The following is a 25,462-nucleotide window of genomic DNA, read 5'->3' on the forward strand; positions in this document are numbered from 1 at the left end:
TGCCAAATGATTCGAAATTTTATTAAGAGTTCAGCAAGGTATGGTATTTTTTTTTATTTCGTCAAAAATACTGACTATTTTTGGGTGGAAAATTGGGATCTTAGAAAAATTGGAGCTGCTGGATACGGTGGGGATAAATGCCCCCGGCTCTTAAACTAGTTTTATTCGTACTGAGTATACGCGTCGAATTTTTGAAATTCAATTTTTCGTTCAAAAGTAATTCCAAAAACATGATGTTCTTCTTCTTCCCAACATGAAAATATTTGTTCCTTTGTTTGTGGGTTTGTATGCATCCCATCCTAGTTGTAGGGTTTTGAGATCCCTATGGGTTATAAGAAGCTCGAGATAGAAAGCGTTTGTTCTACGACTTACCCCCCTTACCTCGTTAGGCGTTATTTTGTTTGATATACATACAACTCTATATTTTTCTAACCATTGTGTGTGCCATATACTGACTTATATTGTATTGTGTCATATGGTTGATTGTATTTATTAATAGCTTGATTATGACCCGCTCGTTCCGCTCGCTCTGGCCGAAAACAAACACTGAAGCATCAGATACGGATAGTCGCATCTGCCCAGATCGGTGGCGTCATCAAAGCGCTGCTTACACTGGGCCAGAATAGCATGCTCCTCTTTGGTTCCCCGATTTCCCACCCTCTGCAGATCGATCTTCCCATCGTCGCCGAAATACCCATCAATCGCACATCTACTGTAGCATTTGACAGCCAAGGGAACATGGGAAACGGCAGTGGATGGGTCGACTGCCTCCACTTGGGCACTGGTCAAGTTGTGCAGCTTCAGGCAATCCTCTGCACCAAGGCACTGAAAAAGGTACAATAATATCAGCCTGGTTCCGGTTACATGTAGCTAAAACTCACCGTAGTTATCATGAAGATCCATAGCACCACGACGCTTTGCACAACCATCATGTCGGAAAACTGCTTTCAAACTAGCTCAATCACTCAATCATCGGCCTTATATATGATTGAGCCTACCCATTTCAATTTAGCGCAAAAGTAGACCACGATTTCAGACAAGTCAAATGAGTAAGTACACAAAAGATTTTATAAACAAACACTCCCCAAAGAGGTTACATAATATTGAAGACCTTAATCGAAAAACACTCCAAAATACCTCTTAAATTTTCTGCATGTTTATTGAGATAGAAAATGTTCATTTTTTGGCTTTCGTGCTCCCAAGCATCATTAAACAACAAATATGCGTAACCTATCCACTGTACTGGACTTTATTCGTATATGTCATATGGTTTGTTAATTAATATATATAAAGACACATTATATTCAGGCTTTGCAGCTTGCAGCGACTATCACATCTCATGTATGATGTCAAAACAAAAAATATATCGTCATGTCATTGAATTGGCCGCAGGCAGTGCGCACTGTACCGCCACAAAGTTCGTCGTCTTGGTACTGGGTTTTTCCTGCGGTTCTGCTGTCTGCTTTAGTAATACAACTTAGTCTACTGTCTTTTTGGTAAGTATTTTCTCGATGGGTTCGCCTAGGCGAGCTCCACTTCCAATGAATAAATAAAGTAATTAAAAGTATTAAAATTAGCGAAGAAAACATAGAATTAAAGCTGATAAAAAACAAAAAAAAAACATTATCATTATGCAAGACATGGGGTGAGAAGGGTGGAGACGTGATGATTTCTGACACTGAGGCACTTGTATTTCAATGCTGCTTTCTTTCAGTGTGATGTAGGTGTGGAGATGTGTGGGCGTGGCAGCAAGGGCGGGCGCGGCGGACGTGGTTTGTCCTAGCAAACAAGACGCTCGTTGCTCGGAGGGAAGATGCGATCGTAGTTCTCGATCAGCACCTTGGCCAGCATGTTCATGCGCCCGATGTCCAGCTGGATTTGGTTGGCGCTGAGGAGACATGGACCCCAGACGATGGCCAGATTGGTGGACGGCATGCGGTTCGAAGCGCTGGCAGCGGCAACTCTGAAACACAGATATGGGTATTATAAAATATTACCACACCCACACAAAGGCAAGAGGACAAACTCCCTCTAATCTCTCTCGAATCGTTCGAACATTTCTTCCCTGGGTGTGTTTCGCCCGAATTTAAAACTGAAGCACTCACCTGGTCAAGTGCCTGATGAGGAAACGCAGCGTGGATCGGTTCGGCTCCGGCATGTCGTCAAAGGCCAGGCTCATGCGCTCGATGGCGGCCTCGTCGTTGAGGCTGCATCCCAGGCGCTCGTAGGCCTCCTGGGTGATCAGCGGAGCGGTCAGCTCGCGGAAGAACTGCTTGTGCAGGCTGGTCAGCGTGTGGATGTCGTCCGTGTGCAGCCAGCGGGGGTCGTACAGGTGGGTCAGCTTCTTGCGCAGCTCGTCCACCAGCACCTTGTTCCCAGATGCCCGGTACAGTCCGTCCTGTTCGATGCACTCCGGCCGCTCGATGTAGGCGCAAATGTCGACCACGAAGCGCGGCACATTCGGATGGTCGGTCATGTTGAGCTCCAGGGCGCTGAGTGGTGCGGCAAAGAGGGGGTACTTCTGCTCGTCCAGGTACAGGCTGTTCACCTGGCCACGCCGTTGACGCGACTTCTTCTCGGCCTTCGGCGAGCGGTTGCTGCGGGCATAGAGATTTATTAGATACGTGCTCCGGATTTTAGCCGCATAACTCGAATGCCGAAATTGTGACACATCTCACAAGGCTTTAACTAAGTTTAAACAGCATGTTTTAGCCATACTCACATGCGAAACACATTGCTATTGACGGCGACTGCATTGCGGGTCCCAAACATGAAAGGAGACACTATAAATATTACTCAGTTTATATTGGAATTTATTCTTGAACATAGTTCGGCTAGACTACATTGCGACAAACGACTGTCCAAGAGGAGTGCGTTTTTCGACATCTCCATGGGCGAGGCGATCGGGGATTGGGCCACTCCCGACTGACTGGGAAGCCGACTGCGTATGAGCTTATTGCCTACGCAACATCAGAAACCACAGCACCAGTCATTCCATCATTCAGCCAGTCAATCAGTCAGTCAGTCAGTCAGCCACTCGGTCAGTCAGTCAGTTGGTTAGTCAGGCATTCCTCGCCTTACCGAGATTGTGAGTCATGGGCGACTCATTTGCATTATCCGAATACAGTCGAGGCAGCAGCCGAAGCTCCGCAAAATCCCATGACATCCATCCCCGCGTCCGGCAAAAAGTGAAACCAGCTTTCATTAACCAAATCCCAGAGAGAGGCTCTAGTATTCGTCTCGCACTCCCATTCATGTGGCCGTAGATAGAAGTGCCAGTCGCTGTGTGGGCCGCAGCGGCCTTAAAAGGCCACCTCGCGACGAGCCGAGCCTCAAATGGTGGCAGTGCACTCAGAAAAACGTACGGAGGTCTACGAATGGCTCTTAGAACCAATGTCCTTATACCTGTCTTCGTTTTCAACCAGAGCTTTATACGGCCCCAAAGCATATGCAAAATTTGAAATGCAAAAACAACTAAAAAGTAGTAAAAATTATGAAATATGAAATTTAAATTTTAAACATGATATGCTATGGCTACATCAATCCGCCCTGAATGTGGAGTCCGTGACTTTCTCCGCCGAGAATCTACTACCAAAGACGATTTTTAGAACCCAATTTTTTTGGAGTGCCGGGTTTTTCACTGGCCTTGGTGGACTCTACTTGGAATCGCAGTTCCAAGAGCAGCAGTTTCTGTGCAGACAGTCGGGCGCCCCCCTTTAACCGGTTAGTGGCGAATTCACTCGAAGAAAAGTCACCGATGGAAGTCACTGCCGCCAAGCTGAGTTTAATCCACTCACAGACCGCGTTACTAATTGTTTAAGAAGTAGCTGACAATTTAGCTGTCCGGAGAATACATATTTATATTTTGTACGCCATCTTCTGCTTCTGAAATTTATCGCAAGCAATCCTTATGTTTAAACTAATATTTCAACGAAGTCCACTCTCGGTCCCAATAAGTGGCAAGTACGGGCTTACAGTCACCCCAAATAATGGATCCCATCGGTTTGTAATCGAACCCTTTATATACAATTAGGACCTAGCCCTTAAAAGAAAATAAAAATATAACAAAAATTCTCCCTAACAAGTTCCACTAAATGGCCCCCCAGGCCCCTATAAAAAAACCCTCTCACTAATAGGTTCCCCAGCGATCCGAGCCATACTCACACTTCATTCGCATGCGGTTCTTGATGGACTTCTTGTCATCCTCGCCCGGCAGATCGAGCAGGTTGCCGATGGAGACGCTCTTGAAGATCGGGAGAATCGGGCTCTGCTGCGCCTGCTGCACCTCATTGTCCTCCTTGATCTGCTGCGCCCGCAGAATGTCAGTCACTGGCACAATCTGGAAGACACGCCATAGGAAGATTCGGTCAGAGTCACGCGGCACAAAAGAATTCGAGTGCGGGGAAGATGGGAAGAGAGGGGAAAGGAAGGCGGGGAGGTAGGGTAGCTAGCCCAGAAGCTCTGGAAGCGTGCAATTGAGATACAGATACACAATCCGACAATCCGAGGAACGTCTGCAAATTAATTGCAGCTCTTCGTGCCGTTGTCTGCTTCTTTGTTTCTTTTCGTTTTTGTTCTCATTGCTAAACCAGCTTTGGGGTGTAATGTTTCTGTGAAGATCTGAAGTCCACCATTTACACAGTAAACAGCCACTAATAGTAAAGTAATAAGGAAAGGGCAAAGGTTTGTATGAAAGCATTCCAAGATCTAAATCTTGCTCTCTTAACAGCGATCACCGATCGATCATATGGGCTATGTGTTGCTCCAATCCTGACATTTCAACCGATTACAAAATGCTACGATCCTAAAGTACCAGTGTCAGAATTTCCATTAATAGATAGGATTCCTAAAAATTAAAAAAAGAACCCAAAATATACTTTTGAAGATCCTAAATTGTCTCCCCTAACAACCTTTAAGAACCACATTAGGCCGGGTATTCGGATGTCGAGTGCCCGATCTCGTTTTGCCTTCATGTTCGGACCGTAACCCCCTATTCTCCGGGGAAGCTCTCTTCCTCGGAGGGTTTCTTTTCGCGCCCACCCATCGCTCACCGTTGTTTGCCTTCGCCTGGGATTGAATCTGCCTGCCATTTCTTATCGGTAGGCTTTTGAGCTCTCTCCCACTCCCTCACTGTATCTATATGGTTGGGTACATTCGATTTTACTGCGGTGCACGCTATCTCTTTCTCCGGAACGGAACACAAACAGAAACAAAAAACAGTTCTGATAAGAAATGGGCTTCGATTTGTAAGAAATCGCGCAGCGGCACGGAAAATAAATGCAAGCGTCCGAGATAGCGGCTAATCGAACAGTGACGGTCCAAGGTGTCGCTGCCGATGCATTTATCGACACCGCCACGCCCACCGCCCACTGTCCGCCCACCAGCTGCCACCCCCTGCCACCCCCTGCCAACCCCTTCGGACGCCCAGCTCTGCGTGCGACAACATAAACAAAAACCTCAGGTTATCGGCGACACATGAAAGTGGGATATTCTACACCCCATGTGCCATGAGTATACTTCTACGGGATACCTCTCCCAGCCAAACTGTGACTAGGCGAGATGGTCTCAAAATGTTACCAACCCAAAAGCCCCTCTTAGTTTCCTAACTTAGTTAACAACATCGTACCTAAAGTCGTCTTCACTTGCTGTAAAACTGTTAGCACTAGAAGTGGGGGATATCAATGCAATAGGTGCTTTTTAGGGAGGCTTCACTGTACCACACAGCCGGATATCCTCAAAATGTACAGTACGCGAACTTGGGCTGGCACCTGGAGTTCCCCTGAAGTCGTCTGGCACCGCTTATGTTTGCCTTCCAAGTCCCATTTTAGAAAAGTCCCTTGGCAAAAGCAACACCATGAAATTCCGGGAACCTGGGCTTACTTGTTTCCCGAGGTAGGGCATCGAATCGGCCCTGTGATAGTTGATCATATTTGTTTCTATTTAATTAGCGGGTTTTTAGGCCGGAATTTTTACGTTAAAACAAAGCTGCCAACCTAAAACATTTCTAGTTTACAGGTCAATACCACTGAACAAGACTTCATCCTATTGAAAGACATCACATAGTCCTACAAATACTTGCAAATGTACTAAGGGAGCAGCTTGGTGACCCTGATCCGTTGCCTCCACATATACTGAATAACCACTAACTGGTAAACTGGTCAACCCCAGTCAAGGGTGTACCTCGAACGCCTTTGTGGCCCAATTGGATTGCAGCTGGAAATGGGGAAGGAAAGTCTGCTGCAACATCAACAAAGCCAAGATGGATAAACAAACCTGAAAACAAATGCCTTTCGAGCGAAATCGATCGATGAATATCGGACGCTTAGTTCACCCCCAATTAGCACTTGATAATTCTGGCGATTCGGAGTCGGGCCACGCCGCTCGAACTGATCAGACTCAATTTGTTTTGGCCAATTTGCTTGCGAGAGTGTGTTTTGACTGTTTAGTAAACAAATTCGCAAATACTGCGCAGTTTTAATGCTCGTTTTTGGGTTACACGGATCACTCGGATTCTTAGGCGAGAATGGAAACGGAATTTATGCGCGTCCAAATAGATGGTAACAAAGCCCCAAAAAGAGGGCGGCCGAAGCGATTTAATTGATACGACCTCGAACAGTACTAGTACATGTGTTTGCTTCGCTACTTTTCTATTTCGCGCTATTCGCGCGCCCGCAGATACTGTGTCGGTGTGTCTCTATATCTAAACACAAATGTATCGCCACATGATTCACTGTAAAAAGCCCCACCAAGCCGAAAAACCAGAAAACTGAACCGAACCGCACCGCGGAAAATAAACAAATGAACCGAGAGCCAAACAAAGGCGGCTCAGGCTCAGTTGACCTTTGCTTCGGTTGTGGCTTTAGTGTGTTTGAGCAAAGGAGCTTGCTGCCTCCAAAGCATTCCGGTTGCGTGGGCCAGCCTAGCTCTCGTCTCATCTCAAGACCCATTCGAGATCGCGCCTTCCAGAGTGTTGACAAACTGAATAAGTTCAGCTCGCCACTTCGGTTTCGACGTGGCCTACAGGGCCACTTGAAGAGACTTTTGGCTGATTCGGAATAACCAAATACTTGCAGTTCCCTTGCGATGTGTTGTGCCGTATAGGAGAACAAATACACCCCTAAATACCGCGCAAACCAGCTTAATCTTTTCGTATGCATAAGCAAACATATCTGAAAACACATATCGCCGACTTATTTATGGAACACTCAAGTTCCGTTATGATTTTTACCATCCCAGCGATTAAGGTTTGTGGTTCTGTTCTGAGAAGGAACACACAAGGCGGTAACAGAGCGGAGGAGAGTTACGAGAATATTTGACTAATGATTAACCAATTAATGCTGATAAATGCGGTGAACGATGAACGTGGCTGGGGGCAGGAAATTACACATAAGAAAGGCCGGGCAAGGAGAACCGCAGAACACCGACTTGAAAATGCCCCATAAATGAGTGATTGTTTTCGAAAACCCCTTGTCTTGCTCCCTAATAACTCTCCGTATTCTGGATACTTGGATACTAGCAAAAAAACACAAACCACAGGTGATGCAGAGGTGTACGTCCACTATGTGTGGGTTTGCATACCCTCTCGAAGGGTATCCGCAGAATGCGCCGCTCAAGCGGAGAACCGGTTGGCAAAGTTTATAACAAAAGTACAAAAAATAGCTTCAGAGCCAAACAAACACACATTCGTAGATACCTCCGCCAATATATGCATATTGCGGCAGATTATGTGCAAACCGAAAAAGTGGAGAACAAACAAAACGAAATAAATAAATAATTGTCGTTCGCGAAATGTGAATCAACATGTTGGGGCTCACGAAAACAGCGGCGGGGCACAAGGGGGGTCGAAAAGGGGCGGGTGGGGTCCGAACTCTCACTGGGAATTTCTATGGAATTTCCCAAGCAGCGGCAACTGCAGCAAACAGAAAACAACAAACGTGAGAGGCAAATAAATAAAAATTCATTATGCAGAAAGCGGCACACGTACATTGGTGTAGGTTTGTAAATTTGTAAACTTGTAAATTTGTAAATTTGCACACACACACACACACACACCTGGGGGCCTCCGTACGACATGCGTTATAAACAAAGTGCAATCAAACTGCCAGGTACGGCAAGCTAAAGATACTTCTTCGACAGACTCAGAAATGCCCTGTACTCACAGAAATTCAAAAAAAATACCAAAAAACACTTTTCAAAATGGGCATGACTTATCTAGTACATGATATTATTAGGCATATCTTCACTTTAGCTTACAAGCCAAAACACTTCCTGTATAAGTATACAAACTAGGGATAACTCTTCTATTTTATGCTCTTCGATATAATATAGGTAGAAGAACGAATTGATATATATACAACACTCAATACCTATTATAATGTTTTCGAAATTGTACTCATCAAGCTCATCTACAAATACCTAATAAATTCAACAAAGTGATAGCAAAACAAAGTCCGTAATGTCCGTATCTTATAAACGACCCAGTCGAGACCTCCCAGTGTGGCTAGGGTATTCCGTAGTGCTTTTGCAGCGCTGCTCCCCCAACGGAAGGTTGTGTAACTTTTTCAAGCCCTCGGAGAAGGGGTTTGCAGACCGTAGATCAGCTGAAACAATCGCATGAACCCTTCTGCCCGCGGGAGAAAGGGATACGAACACCAAGGTACCCAGGTACAGATACGTTAGCCGAGTTTAATTGATGGGACAAGTGACAAGTAGGGAAACAATGGCCATACGAAGAAACTGAGAGGCAAGAGTACACTAAAAAAATGTTCGATTTCTAGACTGTATTCAGATTTAGTAATCTATGTTTTCTCTACAGACTAACAACAAGGAATAAAATATTTAAGGTTAAGTCACGACTCCTAGCTTGATTCAGCGAAATACTTTTAGATTATTCGTAGCGCTAAAGTAAATTATTCAGAAGTGCCCAAGTCTGTAATAGTAAAAAAAACATATTTTTAATAAGTAACAAGAATTGATACAACTACACATTTGAAGATTATTTTTCATTTTGTTGGCAGAATTAATTCAAAAATTCTGCATCCCCGAAAAGGTGTTATTTTAAATAAGATACGGATACGGATCAGATAAAATGCTAAATTACTCCTTGAGTTTAGATTAGCTATAGAGGAATTCAAATCTATATTTGGTATTTTTTCGTGTACAAGGATTGTACAAAAATACTAAAAGTTAATTTTTTATTAGTCTGAGTCCTGAAAATTGCTCATACGACCCATAGGACAGTGAGAACTTACCAAAAAATATATATATTACCTTAGTATTTCAATTTTTTCACGATTGTTAAGTAAATTAGGTAAAAGGGACATGTTTTGTTGAAATTTACCCCACTTAATATAAAATATACCATTGATAGATGGCAACAGGGCGTATGAGTGATAACCCTTAAAACCAACCATAAAAGGTATCATTAAAATAAAATGATTTGGTATGCATATGTACGTATTTTGGTATGCCTTAAAAAACTCATATATTTTTATTCAGAATTTAACCCAAAAATAATTAATATTCAAAATTATATTTGAATTTAAGAGAAAATGATTGGTACTAAATGTATACAATTGGTTCAGGATTAGTTTTAGAGGAATCGAAATGATCGTAAGTGGTTTATGCATGCTCTGCCCCCTTTTAAGGTCTTCTCACTCACCATGTCCTCTTCGTCCTCGCAGCAATGGAAATCCTGCAGCGTTTCCCGCCAGGCCAGCACGGAATCGGTAAGCAGCAGCCTTGCATTGGAGCGGACCCTCAGCTTGCGTCCCGCTCGCGGAGCCACGCCCCTCTTGCCGCCCACCGACCCCGCGGCTAGCAAGGCCCGCTCCCACTCTTCCTTGAGGGGCTGCGGAATGGCGACGGTGCGGTGGTGAGGATCCTCCAGGTCCTCCGCCTCACAGCTGCAGCCACTGTCGTCGTTGCGCGGGGTCGGCAGGGTCGCAGGCGTCGCCGGGGTAGCCACGGTCGCAGGGGGCACCGGGGAGGACGGGGCTACCTGGGTCACCTGAGTCACGGGGGGTGGCGGTGCCGGACGTCGGATGCGAGTCATGAACCGCTGGTGGACAAGCGATCGATGGTAGTCGTAGAATATAGCACTGTACTTCTTGGGATCCGTTGGGCTGTAGAAAATGCAGATGTTCCTCAGGATCGGGTGCACCAGGGGCACAATCTCCGCGGGTGTCTTGGCCTCAACAGCAGGCTCTTTCGGAGCCAACAGCCTGGAACTGCCGGTGCTACTGATGGAGCCCAGGGTCGCCGTGCTGTTCGTCACCGTGCTACCCAGGCTGAGCGTCTCATCCGCCTCCGCCTCCGCGTCCGCGTCCGCGTCCTTGGATTCCCGCGAGTACATGAACTCCACGTCCGTCTCCCACGCCCCCTGGTCCATGGAGACGGTGGGTGAGGGCAGGGGCGTGGGCAGCATCAGGTTGGACCGCTTGGTCAGCGTCGACGTGGAGAGCTTGTGGCGAACGCCGGCGGCAAACACGGCCGCCGCCTGGAGAGCCATCACATCCGCTTCGGCATCGGAGGGCAGTGACTCTTCGTAGCCCCCCAGATCCTCATCCTCATCCTCATCCTCCTCGTCTTCGTCCTCCTCGTCTTCCTCCTCTGAGGGTAGGGCTTCGATGATCTCCTGATCGGCGGGCTCCAGGGTCTTGAATTGCCAAATGGGTTGGTAAATGGACTCCTCATCCTCCTCCTCTGAAACATGGGGATCGGGTTGGTGATTCTCTTCGGCCACCGCGTTGATCCTGCTGTCCTGGCCCTGACCATTCGGCTTGGCCTGCGTTTCCTCCGTCTGGCGGGGATTGCTCAAGGAAGTGTTGGGATTCCGAACGGGAACTTTGGGCGCCGGCCGTCGAACTTTGATCACGCAGTTCTGGAAATGCAGGTACAAACAAACGTTGCATCTTCGGTTCTTGGATACCATCTATCCTCGTTGGCTTGTTGGGTTTCACTCGCTTCGCAAATTGACTTATGGAACGATGCCTCATTTTTAAGAGTTTAAAGCTTTTGATGGTGTATATCCTAGAGTCATTTAAAACTCAACCATTTTCTGGACTGACTTGATATTACTTTGCAACTTTAAACAATTCTTTAAAAACTTAAATACTTGAAAACGCGCTGACACTTTAAGGCAGTTGATTAGTCAATTAAGTAAAATATCCAAAGCAATTATGTAGAGGGCTCCCCCTCTTGCGCCTAAATGAAATTATCATTTATATGCCGCCCATAAAAGCAATGAATTAACTCCACAAAGCACCTCTACACTGGAAATATCAATCTTATTTAGCTTTTTCATAACGGCATTGATGGTAATTTCACATTTTTTCAATCATGCCAGCTTTTGTAAAAAAATCAACAAAAATCGACAAAAAAGAACGTTAATTAAACGCTGATTATTTTATAGTTATCTTTTGTTTTCATTGCAAACTTGTTTGTTTTCCTCCGCATTTTTTGCATTGTCTAATGGTTGTTTTTAATTAGGTAAGTCTGTTTGTTTATTTTTCTGCGTGTCTGTGTTAGTCAATTTTGAACTGCAGTGAAACACAACAACAACGGGTGCACAGAGAGAAAAACAAATGGGGTTTTTAATTTATATCAAATTGTGATTTCACAAAACAAAAACTTTGGCTTTTAGTAAAAGTTGTCACAAAAATATTTGTTACCAACGAAATGTAAAAAAAAAGGTTGAAAAAAAGTTGTGACTTGCACTTGAACAGGACTTGTAGGTGTTACCTACTAACAAATTTTAAAATATCCATTTTAATCGTTACTTTTATTTGTTTTTTATTTATTTAAACACAATTTCTCCAAAAATCGCAGTGCTCTTAACCTGTGTTTAACTATTTTTGAGCCAACTTTTCTTCTTTTTTTCGTGTTTGTTGAAATTTTGGAAACCAAATCACATTTCGATCATCCTTATCATTTTAATAGTGTTTTTTTCGTATCATACATATTTGTGAGGTAATTATTTTTGAGTGATATTTTGAATGCCTTATTTTGGCTGTTGTTTTTCTCTGTGTGTTGTTTTCATTGGCTTTTGATTGTTGTTGTTTGTATTTCTTTAATGAGGGTTGACCTGTGTGATTTGCTGTTGTTGTTGTTTCTCGCTGACATTGGTGTTGTTGTTGTGGCCGCTTTCATTGTCATCACTGTGATTGTTGTTGTTGCTGCCGCTGTTGTTGCTGCTGCTGCTGTTGTTGTTGCTGCTGCAGCTGTTGTTGTTGTTGTTGTTGTTGTTGCTTATGGGGCGCTCTGCCTCGCCGTTCGGCTTTGGCGCCGCCATCAAAGCTCGAATATTGTTGTTGTTGTTACGATTATTGTTTTTATTGGTGGTGGTGCTGGTGCTGGTGTTGTTGGAGCTCTCGCCCCCGCTTACACCCTCTCCCGCTCCCGCTTCCTCTCCCCCGCTATCAGTGCTCCACTTCTTCGTACTTCGGATCGCGCGACGCTGCGCTGCAGCTGAAAACACGTCGTCTCTCTTCGAAATCGCTGGCGAAACTGAAACCGCGGACGAGTGATCACCGCTGGGGCCGAAGAAGAGAAGCAGGCGCCATTCAAATTCATGGCCGCCAACTGAGTCACGCGCTCTCCGGCGGCGATAACCGTTGATCGGTTGTTGGTGTTGTGCGTGCCTGTGTTTTTGCTGCCACAGCCACTGGCTGAACGATTTGTCATAGGTGGTGAGAAAGCCCCGCACACTCACGTGCAGGCTGGCGGAGAGAGCGAGGCTCTGCATTAGGCGTAAGAGAGAGACTTGGTGGGGCATTGGGGCCGAAGCAACTCCGTCCCCCTGCTCTTCGACCAGCCCCACTTGTTGCGAAGCCACCCGCTGCTTCTCTTCGTTCAGAGCACTTAGGTAGTCATTCACAAACTCTGCAGTGATCGCGCATCTGCGCTGCTCGGTTGGCAACTCTTTGGCCTCTCTCTTCACTTGCAACTTTTTCTTAAAGTCCTCGATCAGGTTCTGCGGCCGGTGGCGGCTCTCTTCGGTGATCGTTTTGGTCCTTCGCAGTGTCACGTTGGCGATCTCTTCAGAGCCGATCCCCTCATGATCTCTTCGTGCTGGCACGCTTTTGGGCTGCTGCCACGCCCCCTCCTCGTAGTGGTGGACCTGCCGTCTCAGCGACGTCATCCACTGGCAAATGCTCTCGTTGAGATACAAGGATGCTGCGGCCGCCGCTCTTTCGTCCTGCAGCAGGCGAATGCGAGAGACGCGTGGCTTCTTGCGCTCCCTCTTCTGGCCAGGGCTCTCTTGTTCATGCTCTTGCTGCGGACGCGTTTCGGGCTCGGGCTCTCTCACCCGACCGTAGATGTGCTGATCGCTCTGGCTGGTGCTCTTAAGCTGCTGCTGCTGCAGCTTGAGTTCGCAAATGCGGCGCAGGTCAAAGGACTCCTGGGTGCGGAAGACTTCGTCCACGTTGTGAATGATTTCCAGAGAGCCGGAGCCCCCGACACCGCCGTTGGAGGTCCTTGAAAAGAGCCTGCGCTGGAGCGACGAAGAGCGGTTGAGCTGCTTAAGAGAGCCGAAGAGACGGGTCAAGGTCGCTGCACTGGACTTGGAGTAGCCCAACAAAGAGCGCGACTTGACCTTGATGGGCGGTGTGGTCGGTGTGGGGGTGGCTGTGGGCGTGGGCGTGGCAGCGGGCGACTCTGCTGACCTCTGACACTGGCATCGCTCGTTGTCGCTGTAAATGCCGCGGCACAAATCGCAGATATTCTCATAGATGTTACTACTCTCCTGCGAGAGAGCCGGCGGTGAATGGGGCGGGGGCAACGGACTCACCACCCCCCCGCTCACGATGCACTGGCAGAAATGACAGTAGCGTCCTCGGGCGGCGAACACCCCGTAGCCGCAGCCACGGCACAGGTTCTCGTAGATTGTTTCGCGCGGAAAATACTTTCGCAGCTCCAGGTTGGAGTGCCCATTGTGGGAGGGGCAGGGGCAGGGGCAGGGGGCGGAGGTCACAAAAGGGACATTTTCGTAAATGTGCGTATCCATGCCGAAGTTATCGTTGATGTCCTTCGCCTGCTGTGGCATTTCTCCTCGTTCCTTCCAGTATCTCCCTACTTTCTCTTATCGCTGCTGTGTCATGCACAATTCATTATTAAGTGAGAAAATAACGGCCTACGAGAGACCCGGGGAGATAGCGAGTGAGCACTGTTTCAAGTGAATTCAATGCACCGAAAAAAAAATCAATGAAGTGTCCTGACATTTTGATATTTACTTTTTTACTAACCGCAGGTTAGCGAAATCATGACAAACTTAAAGTAAAATACTGGGAAAAAGTATAAAAACTATACATAAGTTCTTATTGTTAACATTTGATCAAAAAGTACTCATTATTTTATCGGAACCAAAAATATAAATATAACTAAGAGAACAAATTGTTGTATGTAAAAGAAGGATTACCCTTTTTTAATTACGATAATATGTTAATATCATAACGGAATTTCATCAAACAAATGTAGATCTTCTATCAGCGGAAAATGCAGTACAATCTCGTCCCAAACCAACCTTATTTCTCACTGTGTAAGCAGTCAATGCATTTGAACTGTTTAAAGTTGAGACTTAAGTGAAGACACTACCCCTTCTTTATTTCTATCTCAATAGCCCCTCTTCTGTCTCGCTTCCGACACCCATTATCGCGCTCGATTGGCCCAAGATGTGATGTATTTGGTCCAGTTTGGTGACCCCGATCCACTACAATATGGCTGTACAATAGCTCAAGCTGTCCGAAAGTATTGTGTCCTTTATTTCCCCTTCTTAAGATCGCTGCACACCCATCCAAACACTGAAACTGCTACTGGAACCCGTTTAAAGACTAATCACAAAACACTGTGACATTCCTAATTTATGATTGCTTGTTTCCTCCACCTTAATTTATAGCGCCCGCTAAAGGGAATGAATTTTAATCGTTTTTGTCAAATGAAAAGCCCCCATGCCGCAGTGCTCTACATCAACCGACTGCAGTTCTTCTGGCCGGAACTCCACAGTGGTTTCATTTCGTCTTTGTTTGTTGATCCACGGGATGAGTCACACACCGATCCACCAAACCATGTCGGTCGAAGGGGGCGTGGCCCCGCTCTGCGAAGCCCCCTCGAACTCATCTGGTGGCCCTGACAGCGCGAAGAGGCGAGAAGGGAGGGCCCCTGAGAAACAGGTTCGCCAGCCGAGAATTGTGTAACGACCGTCGACTCCTCACCTACGCCTCACAGGTGCCCAGGTAAATGGAATGTGGAACGTGGAATACGGAATGTGCATAGCCCACACTGAGAAAACACGATCCCTTAATGCACAGAAAACACACGTTTTAAGAAAACGACTCAGTTGAAGAGTTCTAAGAACACCTTTTCTGGCTTTCGAAAGCACGCTTCTCAAAGGATGCCTTGAGGAATTTCATTGAACCGAGCGGCAATTAAATATTTCCGAAGATCTACTTTACTTAAATCTGAATGTGATCGTTTTCCAGAAAGACATTCTATATAAGATCCTAAAAGTTATTAAATTGAATTTCTCTTGCTTACAAAAAATTACCTTTTATTCATATTTGAGGGAATCTTATTAAAAAATAAAATACGCTTTCATTTTTGTAAGCACCTGTTTTCTCCGAGTGCACAGATACCCCAAACGGAAGGAGAGAGTGGCCCCAATGGAGGTGCCAAGAAACGAGGGTCCGCAGATTAATCTCTTGATCAGCGTAAGTGGGGAAATCATGCATGTATGTACATATGTATATAGTATCTTGACGGTGGATCTTGAAATCTCTTTTGGGAAGACTGCGTCTACTGGCGATTCTTTGATCTAGGATTGCGGCCATTAATCATAATCGTCTTGGGGCCTAAAAAGGGAAACCGGTTCGGCTTTGAGCTGCCTTAAACATGTTTTACATTCTTCAAGCAATTGTTCCAGAAAATCAAATTGTTCCAAAATTCCAAAGGGAATAGTTACTTCGACCTTTAATACTACAAAAACTACAAACCAAATGCTAATGCAGAGAACATCCAGCTGCAATGCTATAGATATTACAAACATATAGAGTATGTTTGCGAAGGGTGGAAGGCTGTTTTTCGCGTACCTCGGGTATCGAAGTTTCTCAAGCGCGTTTTAAGCTGAATCCCATGGGTAAACTTGCCTTTTCCGTTTTCAACAAGTGTCACACATTTATTCAGGGAAATGTTCAATTTTGCGATTTATCTGGGCTGGACTTGGGCCCATGGACATGGAATTTTCTGCAGGCCAAGCTTGATTACAGATGGGAACCCCTCCCTAAACGTTCCTACTCGTCCTTCTGGTACTTGAGGGCCATTTGCAGGAAGTTGGCGCAGGAGATGAACCCGGTGCCCTCGGGGTCGCCCTCCTGCATCATCTCCTGGACGGTCGCCCGGTCGGGCTCCTCCTCGAGGGTCTCCTCCAGGGCCAGCTGGAGCTCCTCGGCGGAGAGGACGCCGTCGCCGTCGCGATCGAACCGCTGGAAGGACTCGCGCAGCACCTGCTCCCGCTCAGCGCGGATCATCATGCGGCAGAAGCGCTGGAAGTCCACCGATCCACTGCCCTCGGAGTCCGCCGCCAAGACCATCTCACGCAGCTCCTCGGCACTGGGACGACGCCCCAGTTGCCGCATCACCGCATCCAGATCCTCGATGGTGATGACCCCCGAGGAGTTTTCCTTGTTCAACAGAGCGTAGATCTCCTTCAACTCGGCCTTGTGTGCATCACCCATGTTGTCAATTGGTCTGGTTGTCAATGCCAATCAGTGCTTCACCCCTTTATTCGAATTCCCTGTTTTATTTGGCTATTATGTCCCCACAAAACTCACACTTACTCACTCAATTTCTAACTTTCCTTGTACAAATTTTATCAGAGAATTTTGAAATTTAGTACTTCAGTTAGAAATGGAAATAACAAAAATGTACTTTTGGTATCCGGTGCTATTCGAGCGGCGTTTGTACTTTGAATGAGCTGAATGTGGAGCTGGCACCATTGAGTTGGTGTTCAGGGGCTCCTGCGATTTGGCGATTTCTAAATTGAGCATTGCGGCCTACTATGAGCAAACATTTTTCATCAAGCCCACTCATTAAAAAACGTGGCTCAATCTACTGATAGGGGTCACCAAACCATAAACCTATCCTCGACATTCGAAATATGGGTTTTTTCCTCTTCGAACACCTTTATCTCACCACTTGTTCAATAAATTAACCTATTAGAGTCAATAATTTAGGTTCGGGGTACTGCAAAGTAAGATAGAACTTCTGCCAGATTTAGCTTACGAGATATCCCAAGAGTTTCGCATTTTTGGCTGTCGAACTATCACTTTTCTTCGCCTACTTGCATACTTTTGGGCATTCGCCAAGACCTTCTTGACCCCGTCAACAGAACCCGGCGAAGCTGTGCAGCTCCCAAGGAGACAACGAGGTCCACGCCATGTGGCCTGTAAGTCGGCGATTGCAAACTATCTACGGATTTGCCTATGTCGATGATTCACCGCCGTCCACTTGCGGGTGGCGACAAATGAATGAATGCTGATGAAGGTTTACAATGTATTGTGATTGAGAAACAAAAAATACGACACACACCCGAGCACATATGGGATAAAAAAATAAGAACGGGGTTTGGCCCCTGATTTTCCCATTTCCGAGCCGAGTTATCTCACAGCGCTTATCTCACTTTCTCCCTCGGCTGCCCTCACAGCAGATCCACTCTTCCGTGCGAGGTTCTATGCAAAACATCCGTTTGGGATGGATCTATTCCCAGGCACGAGCACCAAAACAAAAATATAAGATGGCCAGTCTCTTAGTACCACTGATAAGGCGGGCTTCGAATCGGAATACTACGAAATCGGGCTTGGCATGGTGGGATCGCTCGGATCGGAATGTATCGGATCGGAGCTCCAGGCACGACGCGCTCGCGAATTTAACAGAATATCAACTGAATTGGAACCCAAGATGCCGCCGAGAATTTTCTTGGGTGGCGGTCCGCCTCGTAAGCGAATGACGCTGCGTCGCGGTCGCGGTCGCAGTCGCAGTCGCCGTCGACTTCGACGCCAAAAGAGTCGGTGGCTATGGCGATGCCGACCTCCGGTCACTTAGGGAACTCGAGCACTCCACACTAGTCGACACAAATTGGGTCTTTTCACCCACCCTTAGATCCCCCTATGCAGTTCAATTCACATCGATAAACAACAAATTGGGAATTACAAGGACTTGCTTACAAGGTTTTTAAATTATGCCAAGCCACACAGGCTTTAAGATTATTTAAAATAAAACCAGTCAGCACTACAAGTCGACATTAGATTGTAGTTATATAAGTAAATTACAGTACCAAATGTTTTGACGGTTACTTAGTTAGGGCTCTAAAAATCAGAAATATCTAATACGATCACGTTATTCTTTTTTTATGTATAATATAATGTGACTCAAAGTGCATGCTCAGGTTATGAACTGTACTCATGAATCAATGGGACGAGGAGCGGAGCCCTAGTGATACTGCTCCCGCTCCAAAACTCAATCAGGCTGACCAGTGTTGGCCAGAGATCAGCGATGGGGAGGCAAGGCCCAGAGCAGAGCAGAACCGAACCAAACTGAACTGGGACCGAACCACATGTGTGTAATGGAACATGGGCAACATGTGTGGTTCCATGTGTGCGTAAGGGTGGGGGGTGGGGATGGGGATGGGGCGTGGGGCGGGGCAGCGACAAAAGACGCTTTTATACTCAACGCCCGTTGCCTAATTAAGCATATCGAGAACGGTCTTTGGGAAGGGGCGCTGGCTTTTGAGGTGGGGGTGCAAAAAATCAACGGAAATGTGGGAATGGATCTGGAAACGGATTCGCCCAGGGGCGGGACCGCGGAACTACCAATGATGAATGCTAAACACTGCTCAAGTATACACACCATTTCATCAACCGATTACAATATCTGTAGCTTTGCTCAACACTTTGTTGCAAGCGACTCGGATAAGGAAATGAGAGCTGTACTTTGCACATGAACCTAGCCTTTTGCTGAATACGGTTGAGAAAATGCTATGAAGGTCGCCTAGAGAATCGGTTTAAGTAAGGAAAAATAAGAACAAAATACCAACATAGCTCATAAGGAAGGCAGAAAGAAGATGATAGAAGTGGTTCTATTAGTGTGGTATAGGCTACCACAGTTTAAAATAATTCAAATGTATTACTAACTGCACTTCATCGCTATTAAAATGATCCCAACTGTAGTCCCGAAGCCTTTCTAGGCATGTATGTGTTCAAGACCCATAATACGGATTCCAGATGTAGGATATCAGTAGTGTTCTAGCAAGTGTCCGGTATTTGCAAAACGCGCCTGAACGGAAAGTATCGGAGTCTATATTAAACAGATCTGGGAGCAAATAGAGAAAGGGAAAGATATAGAGCCAGGGGAGAGAAATTGACTACGAGAATAAGAGCGAGCATGAAACTGGGAATACAAATGGGGAGAAGCCGCTGAAGAATCGCACTGCAGTCGATGCTCAGCAATATGGTCGCTTGATCTTTGAACTAAATTAATTAAGCACAATGAACACAATTGTTGTTGCTGGCTTTGCTGCCGACGGCATCGAATGTATCCAGCAGATACACAGCAACGGGGAACACACATCCACATCGAAAGAAAGAAATGCATTCAGGCTGTGGCCAACATTGCAGGCAACTGTTTGCTTTTCTGGCTACCCTACATCCGACATAAGCGGGGAGTATACACGAAGACCTGATAAACAGGTCACCGAAGGCTAGTCCCAAAAAGCTGAGGAACTGTATCTTTATCCAACGCCCAGTGAAGTCCTCTAAGCGAGACTAGTAGTAGTTTAACTTTCGATTAAACAATGTGCGAAACGTTTACATAAATTTGACCTTTCATTAGTCATATTTTAACAAGGGGTATATGTCGTTCGTAATGCCTGACAAATCAACTTCTTAAGAACATATTTCTCATGTTTTCGCTTTCGGCTTCCATGTCTTTTTCCCCGGCTCATATTTGGTTTGGCTTTTCTGCGGGTCTTCCTCGGCTGCCTTCCTCCCCCGAAAAAAACGAGGAATTAAAAGGGGTGGCCCACGGCTCATGGCTCGTGGATGATGGTTGATGGCTGACGGCCCTGTCCAAGTCCCCGTCCACATCCACGTCTACATCCATGTCCCTGTCCAGAACAACTTCTCGCGTCTTCGGCAGCATTATGTTTTTGTCGGTAATGAGTTGCACGGCAGTGTTGTCGGAAACTGATGATTAAAACCGTCGGGTATTTACTGCAATATTTGTATTAATTTGAGAAAGCTTATCAAGGTGTGTAAAAGCATGCTATATCATATTTAATTCACAAGGCGCGCTAGACAAATGGGAGCTACCATTTTACAGCATACTTTCAGGCGCCCGTTTGAGAGGTTTCAAGTTTCCAGAGGTTCAGTTCATCTGAAAATGTAAAGCTGTTGGCCTATGAGCAGAATCAAGACCTAGCCAAAACTACAGTACACGGAATGCTTTCCCTCTACTCCTAAAGATTATTGCTGCTTTTTTAAGATTCGGCTTGTAGGTTCAAGTACCCTCTTCTTGTATCTAGCAATAAAATAGTCAAACTATCATCTCTACATCTGCGCTGAATGCTGCTTGTGTTTGGATTGGTGTTTACCCCTCGATGCCACCCCTTTCATCGTCCTTCCCCCTCCGTTCAGTTCATTTTACGATTATTATTATTGCTGGGCGGCGGTCTTCTCCTTTTTTAATGAATTTTATTAAGCGCGACAGCAGCAACAGATAAATCGAGGGGAAAGACGTGGTGTGGGGGGTTGGGTTACCGAAGCCAGCAGCTTTTGTCAACGCCTCAAATTAAAATAAAGAGCTGCTGGTAAAATAAAAAACAACAATTGGCCCCTTTTTATTGACCAACGACGTGGGTGACTCATTAGAGGTTTCATACTATTCAGGCATAAAATCTAATCCGGGGAATTAGTCAATAATTGAAAAATAAAACAATTTGTGGAACTTGGCGTGAAGCGGGCGATAAAAAAGAAGTAGAAGTGGTATGTAGTTGTGCACAGTAATATACTCGTAGTGACTTTGGAGGTCAACCATGGTCTTCTATCTCCTATCCGAATTTCCCAATCATTGGAGCCCCTGTAACTTGATTCATAGAACCATTGAAGATAAAAACCGGAAGATACAAAATGAGGAGCCGAAATGTGAGAACAAATGGCACATTCAAGTGGTGTGGGGAAAGGGGAAAGGGGAAAGGGGAGAACGGAAGCTGAAATCAAAATACGCGAGTACGAATACGAACAAGAGTTCGAATTGAAATGGGGATGTCAGCTCAAGTGTCAATCAGACGATTCGGACGACTATTCTACTTGGCGCTGCATTAACAAAGAAAAATCAATTAAAAGAGAAATTTCGAGGCAGAAGTGCGGGGCAAATCAGAGCGAGGAAATGAAATGCATAAATAAAGCAACGCCAAATGGAACCATGCACATAGTATCTATGTGACCGACTGGGTACGTGTACGTGTGTGTGTGCCCGTCGGCTGATGACAAAATTGCTCCACTCGTCAGTCAACGAACCAAATGATAAACCTCTGCACAGCACAAACAGAATGCGAGCTCTGGGAGCTCTTTTGGCCATTAACTTGTGGAATGATTTTTATATTGAAAAGTTGTTATATTATTTAACCATTATAGGAAAAGGCTTGAAACCAAAAACTAATACTAATAGTCAATACTAATTTTAACTTAGTTATTATACTCATTTTATGAATGCTATTCCTTTAATCTGTGGTTTAATCATCACTCTGCTATACTTCTTATATTACTTACAACTTTTATAGAAAAAACCTATTCATTTGATGTCTTTTTGTTATTTTGTGCTTTTGATTAGCAAATGCAGCACCTATTTTGTACTGTGTACGTGTTTATGGTCTTTCAGTCGCATCAGAGAAATTCGCTTTGCAATTGGTTGCTAATGAGACTCGGGCTGTTATGTTTTTTTCTTTCCTGGTCTTGTTTACTTTCTTGGCTTGCACTTGAGACTGCTGCAGAGCGAAAACCGCTCTGAAAACGCGCCAGAAACGCCTGCGAGTCGCGCACAAGACGCATGCGCAGCTGCAGTTGCAGTTAGTCGCCAAGTAAATAAAACGCAATGAAAATGAAAACGAAGACGACGACGAAGCGAACTCAAAGATGATAAAGTGGGCAAAGACAAACGGGTAAAACACGCAACGAAACAAAGCACCGACAAATAAAACGAAATAAGACCATGCGCAATGCATTTTGGCATTGCATCAGTGGGAAAATCTCATGAGCTGAGGGGTTCGGGGCTTTAAATTTTATTTGGTGGCACAATTAAAGCCCCTGTGCGGTCGACTGGCCCCTCGCAATCGCATTGCCAAATACCACCTACCCGAACCAATAATTTGTAAGTGATTTATGGTAGTTTTTAACCTATTCCAAACTATTTTTTACTTCCAAATCGACAATATTAGCTCATTAAGAACACATGGAAATCAAGTTTATTTCATTTCACTGGTTATGCTTTCATCTTGGGGAGCACAAAAATGTGCACACATTTTTGAATGTATCAAGGTTAAGACTACGTATAGGCGGAAATTTACAAATGCAGCCCGTGCCGCACGTAGGAACACCATCAAGAATTATTAAGAATATTTAAAACTCAAACAGACCAGATAAACAAAGGCATACAATAGATAAATATAGGTCACTTCCGCTCTTTTAAGGGGTGAAATAAATCGAATGAGTCGCAATTGTTCACCTTCAATCTGAACGATGGTAAAGGACCCCACAAGACTGCCCTGGTGGAGAATAGCTCTCCACTTTCGGACCAACGGAACTCTCTCGGAACCCGTTCCGGTCTCACTTTCACTCGGAATGCAAATTTTGGCAGCAGCTCGTCGCGGCGAACCCAACCCTCCAATAAAAGACCGCTAACGGACCATAAACGAGTTTAAATCGGTGGGCCAGTGAAACTCGTGGGCCAGGGAAAACCTATGAATCGCCGATAAATCAAGCTGATACGAGTTATCACTGAAAGATCGCTGGAGTAGTTGGGGTTTTTCATTTTTCCATTCAAAAGAGAAATCCGATGTCCGCCACTGTCTCTATTAGGCCCTCTTAATATGCATTTCCAAGGTCTTGGCAAAGAGGTTTCTGCCTATTGAACAGTTTACCCAGATTTCTTTTGTGTAATTGTTACAGAATGAATAACATGGAATGTCAGCCCCAAAATTGATTTAATAATAAGGTGCTTAAGGGTCTGATTGCAGAAAGCCCATAAAGGTCATAGGTGTTAGTCCCACCTAAACTTGGGGAATTTCCCCTGGAACTTGAACTTCATTCAGGTTCCAATAACCATGTTCCTATGCTGATTCCTGTATTGATGGCATGTCACTGATCGACGGGCTTGTTAATCAGCCCATCTGGAAGGCGGTTGCTCTATCTTAATTTGGTGGATGTCCTACTTACCCTCAAGGCGTTCTGATGGCGGAGGTTGGAGGTCAGGTCCAGCATGGAACTGGCCCTTAGCTTCTGGTTTTGATCCGAGCTGGTGTCCGGGGCGGGTTTTTGATCCTGACTGTGACTGTGATCGTCGGCCTGGAGTTCCTGGCTTTGGTACGGATCTGGATTGCCACACTCGCTACAGGCTATATTCTCCGCCGACCTCGCCGTTCGGCTGGCCAGCAGGGACGAGGAGGACGCCGTCGACGAGGAGGCTGTTGTGCACACTGAGACGGTGGGCGATGTCGAGGTCCATGTGGCTGTGGGTGGGGTTATGCTGGTGAGCGTGACTGTGAGTCGGCCGACTCCCTCGCTGTTGGTGCCGTCACTAAGGGCGTTCCAACCGCTGTTGTTGTTGTAAGTGTTGCTATTGTTGTTGTTGTTGCTGCTGTTGTTGTAGGAGCTGCTCGTGCCACTGGAGTTTTTGGCATTGGCGTAGAACACCTGGGAAATGCTGCGGAATATGGTGCGATAGCCCCTCTTATTCTCCGCATCGCCGGCCATGATGATCGCACTTTGAAAACAAAAAAAACCGAAAACAAACTCGAAATCTGCACACGAGTCTTCTCTTTCCAATTCTCAATTCTCCACTCTTCACTTTGCACTCACGGGTTTATTGTGGCTGTCTTCGTTTCTATATCGCTGCTATGTGTGGGAGAGGTGCACTGCAAGGAAATTGTGTTGGTTTCGGCTTTAACTTGATAATATTGGGCAAAAATATCACAGGGCTGTATGTCACCATTATCAGTTTGTAATAGGATCTGTGACATTATCCTACCTAGCCACTCCAGCAGGGCAGGGGCTCATAAGACTCAACCACAACTGTGTATTAATTGATCTCCTTCATCACAGCTTTGAGATGGTATCGTTTTCCTCGGTGTACCAACCAGAGACACGGCAACACCTTCCACTCTTATCTTGGTTTATCTTGTCTTTTTGTTTCTTTTGCGGGGAGCGCTTTTCTTGGGGCCCGCAAATCAATACTAGAAACGTAACCCCCGGGGAAATGTCATAATTACTCGAGGCCACATGCGGTGGAGTGGGGGAGCTTGGGAACTCGGAACTGGCGAATTATGGCCAATCAGATATCGAAACTGAGAATCAAAGCACGGGAGACGCGTTCGGGCAGCGGCGGCCAACTAAATCGCTAACTGCTTACTGCTTAGCCTGTTCGGGCGCCAGCGCCACCGTACCGCCAACGCCAACGCCAACGCCGACTGCGACGTCGACAGAGGCAGCGGCGGCGGCGGCGGCGGCGGCGCAGCGCTCGTTGCCGTAATCGCGTTTCTTGCCGCTGTGGCTGTTGCTTCTTTTGCGGACTTTGTTGGTAACGTTGTGTTTTATTTTTTGGCTTTTTGTTTTGTTTATGGCGCTCTTCTAGGTGTACAGTGGTTGCGAAGTGCTTTTGCAGCGCCAGAAAGGTATATCAGCCAGGTTACAGTGCGCCCCAAGCCCTGCAAGTGGTTTCTTTTACCTGAAAAATTACCTTAACCGCAGAAATATTCCCTTCGTAAAAAGTAAATTACATTTTTTCACCACAAATTTGCAGTTCACGCATGACACATGACCCACGGCATGACAACTTGATCAGCTGACGGTCTGCTGACAAGGTTTTCTTCCTGTGGGTGCGATATGGTATCCAGCCAGCTAGTCATGTTTTCAAAACTAATGGAGTGTTGACTCTTCCAGCACCACTGCACTCCCATTATTCGGGTGACTTTTATATATTGACTACACTCTACACACTATAGCCCCTTATCGAGGGCTTTCTTCGCCTAGTCGGCATGCAAATCGGGAAACAACAATGTGCGGCGTGTGGAATACACGTAAATACACTGAAAGGCAGAAACCAGATGCCAGATGCCAGATGGAGAACAATAGTGGCACAAATTGGAGGGGAAAACAAATGAATGGGTGGCAGAGGGCGGGGAGCTTATCAATCACGACTT

The 25,462-nt window shown here is 45.9% G+C and overlaps 3 protein-coding genes across 7 annotated transcripts; all 3 read right to left on the reverse strand.

The window, feature by feature from the left end:
• Nucleotides 1–391: 391 nt before the first annotated feature.
• Nucleotides 392–1,037, reverse strand: LOC108027537 (uncharacterized). Its single transcript, XM_017098981.3, has 2 exons — nt 882–1,037; nt 392–825 (listed from the first exon to the last, which is right to left on the reverse strand). Exons 1-2 carry the CDS (start codon nt 930–932, stop codon nt 505–507), a joined length of 372 nt encoding a protein of 123 aa, XP_016954470.1. The 5' UTR covers nt 933–1,037; the 3' UTR covers nt 392–504.
• A 103-nt stretch (nt 1,038–1,140) lies between these two features.
• Nucleotides 1,141–24,027, reverse strand: LOC108027525 (rho GTPase-activating protein 15). Of its 2 annotated transcripts, XM_017098968.3 has the most exons (6): nt 12,086–14,081; nt 9,662–10,882; nt 4,165–4,339; nt 2,723–2,750; nt 2,106–2,597; nt 1,141–1,963 (listed from the first exon to the last, which is right to left on the reverse strand). In XM_017098968.3, exons 1-6 carry the CDS (start codon nt 14,045–14,047, stop codon nt 1,780–1,782), a joined length of 4,062 nt encoding a protein of 1,353 aa, XP_016954457.1. In that variant the 5' UTR covers nt 14,048–14,081; the 3' UTR covers nt 1,141–1,779. The 2 variants fall into 2 exon arrangements, with proteins under 2 accessions (XP_016954457.1, XP_016954458.1); XM_017098969.3 differs by lacking the exons at nt 9,662–10,882; nt 12,086–14,081 and adding an exon at nt 23,481–24,027 and having other exon boundaries at nt 1,223–1,963.
• Nucleotides 16,144–17,005, reverse strand: LOC108027535 (uncharacterized). Of its 4 annotated transcripts, none has more exons than XM_050888493.1 (2): nt 16,833–17,005; nt 16,144–16,789 (listed from the first exon to the last, which is right to left on the reverse strand). In XM_050888493.1, the coding sequence occupies exon 2, from the start codon at nt 16,728–16,730 to the stop codon at nt 16,287–16,289; it is 444 nt and encodes a 147-aa protein (XP_050744450.1). In that variant the 5' UTR covers nt 16,731–16,789; nt 16,833–17,005; the 3' UTR covers nt 16,144–16,286. The 4 variants fall into 4 exon arrangements, with proteins under 4 accessions (XP_050744450.1, XP_043949606.1, XP_050744444.1 ...); XM_044093671.2 differs by having other exon boundaries at nt 16,837–17,003; XM_050888487.1 differs by having other exon boundaries at nt 16,144–16,774; nt 16,833–16,999.
• Nucleotides 24,028–25,462: the final 1,435 nt, after the last annotated feature.

This window comes from Drosophila biarmipes, chromosome X (genome assembly GCF_025231255.1).
Source record: "Drosophila biarmipes strain raj3 chromosome X, RU_DBia_V1.1, whole genome shotgun sequence".
NCBI lineage: Eukaryota > Metazoa > Arthropoda > Insecta > Diptera > Drosophilidae > Drosophila > Drosophila biarmipes.

Bases quoted from the DNA above. Each gene is read 5' to 3' on its own strand.
- LOC108027525 (XM_017098968.3), bottom strand. From the start codon at position 14,047: ATGCCACAGCAGGCGAAGGACATCAACGATAACTTCGGCATGGATACG. The intron at 10,883-12,085 runs GTCAACCCTCAT...CTGCATTTCCAG, and splicing joins AACAACAGCAAATCACACAG to AACTGCGTGATCAAAGTTCG. The intron at 4,340-9,661 runs GTGAGTGAGAAG...CGTGTCTTCCAG, and splicing joins GCGAGGACGAAGAGGACATG to ATTGTGCCAGTGACTGACAT.
- LOC108027535 (XM_050888493.1), bottom strand. From the start codon at position 16,730: ATGGGTGATGCACACAAGGCCGAGTTGAAGGAGATCTACGCTCTGTTG.
- LOC108027537 (XM_017098981.3), bottom strand. From the start codon at position 932: ATGATGGTTGTGCAAAGCGTCGTGGTGCTATGGATCTTCATGATAACT. The intron at 826-881 runs GTGAGTTTTAGC...TACCTTTTTCAG, and splicing joins GGATCTTCATGATAACTACG to TGCCTTGGTGCAGAGGATTG.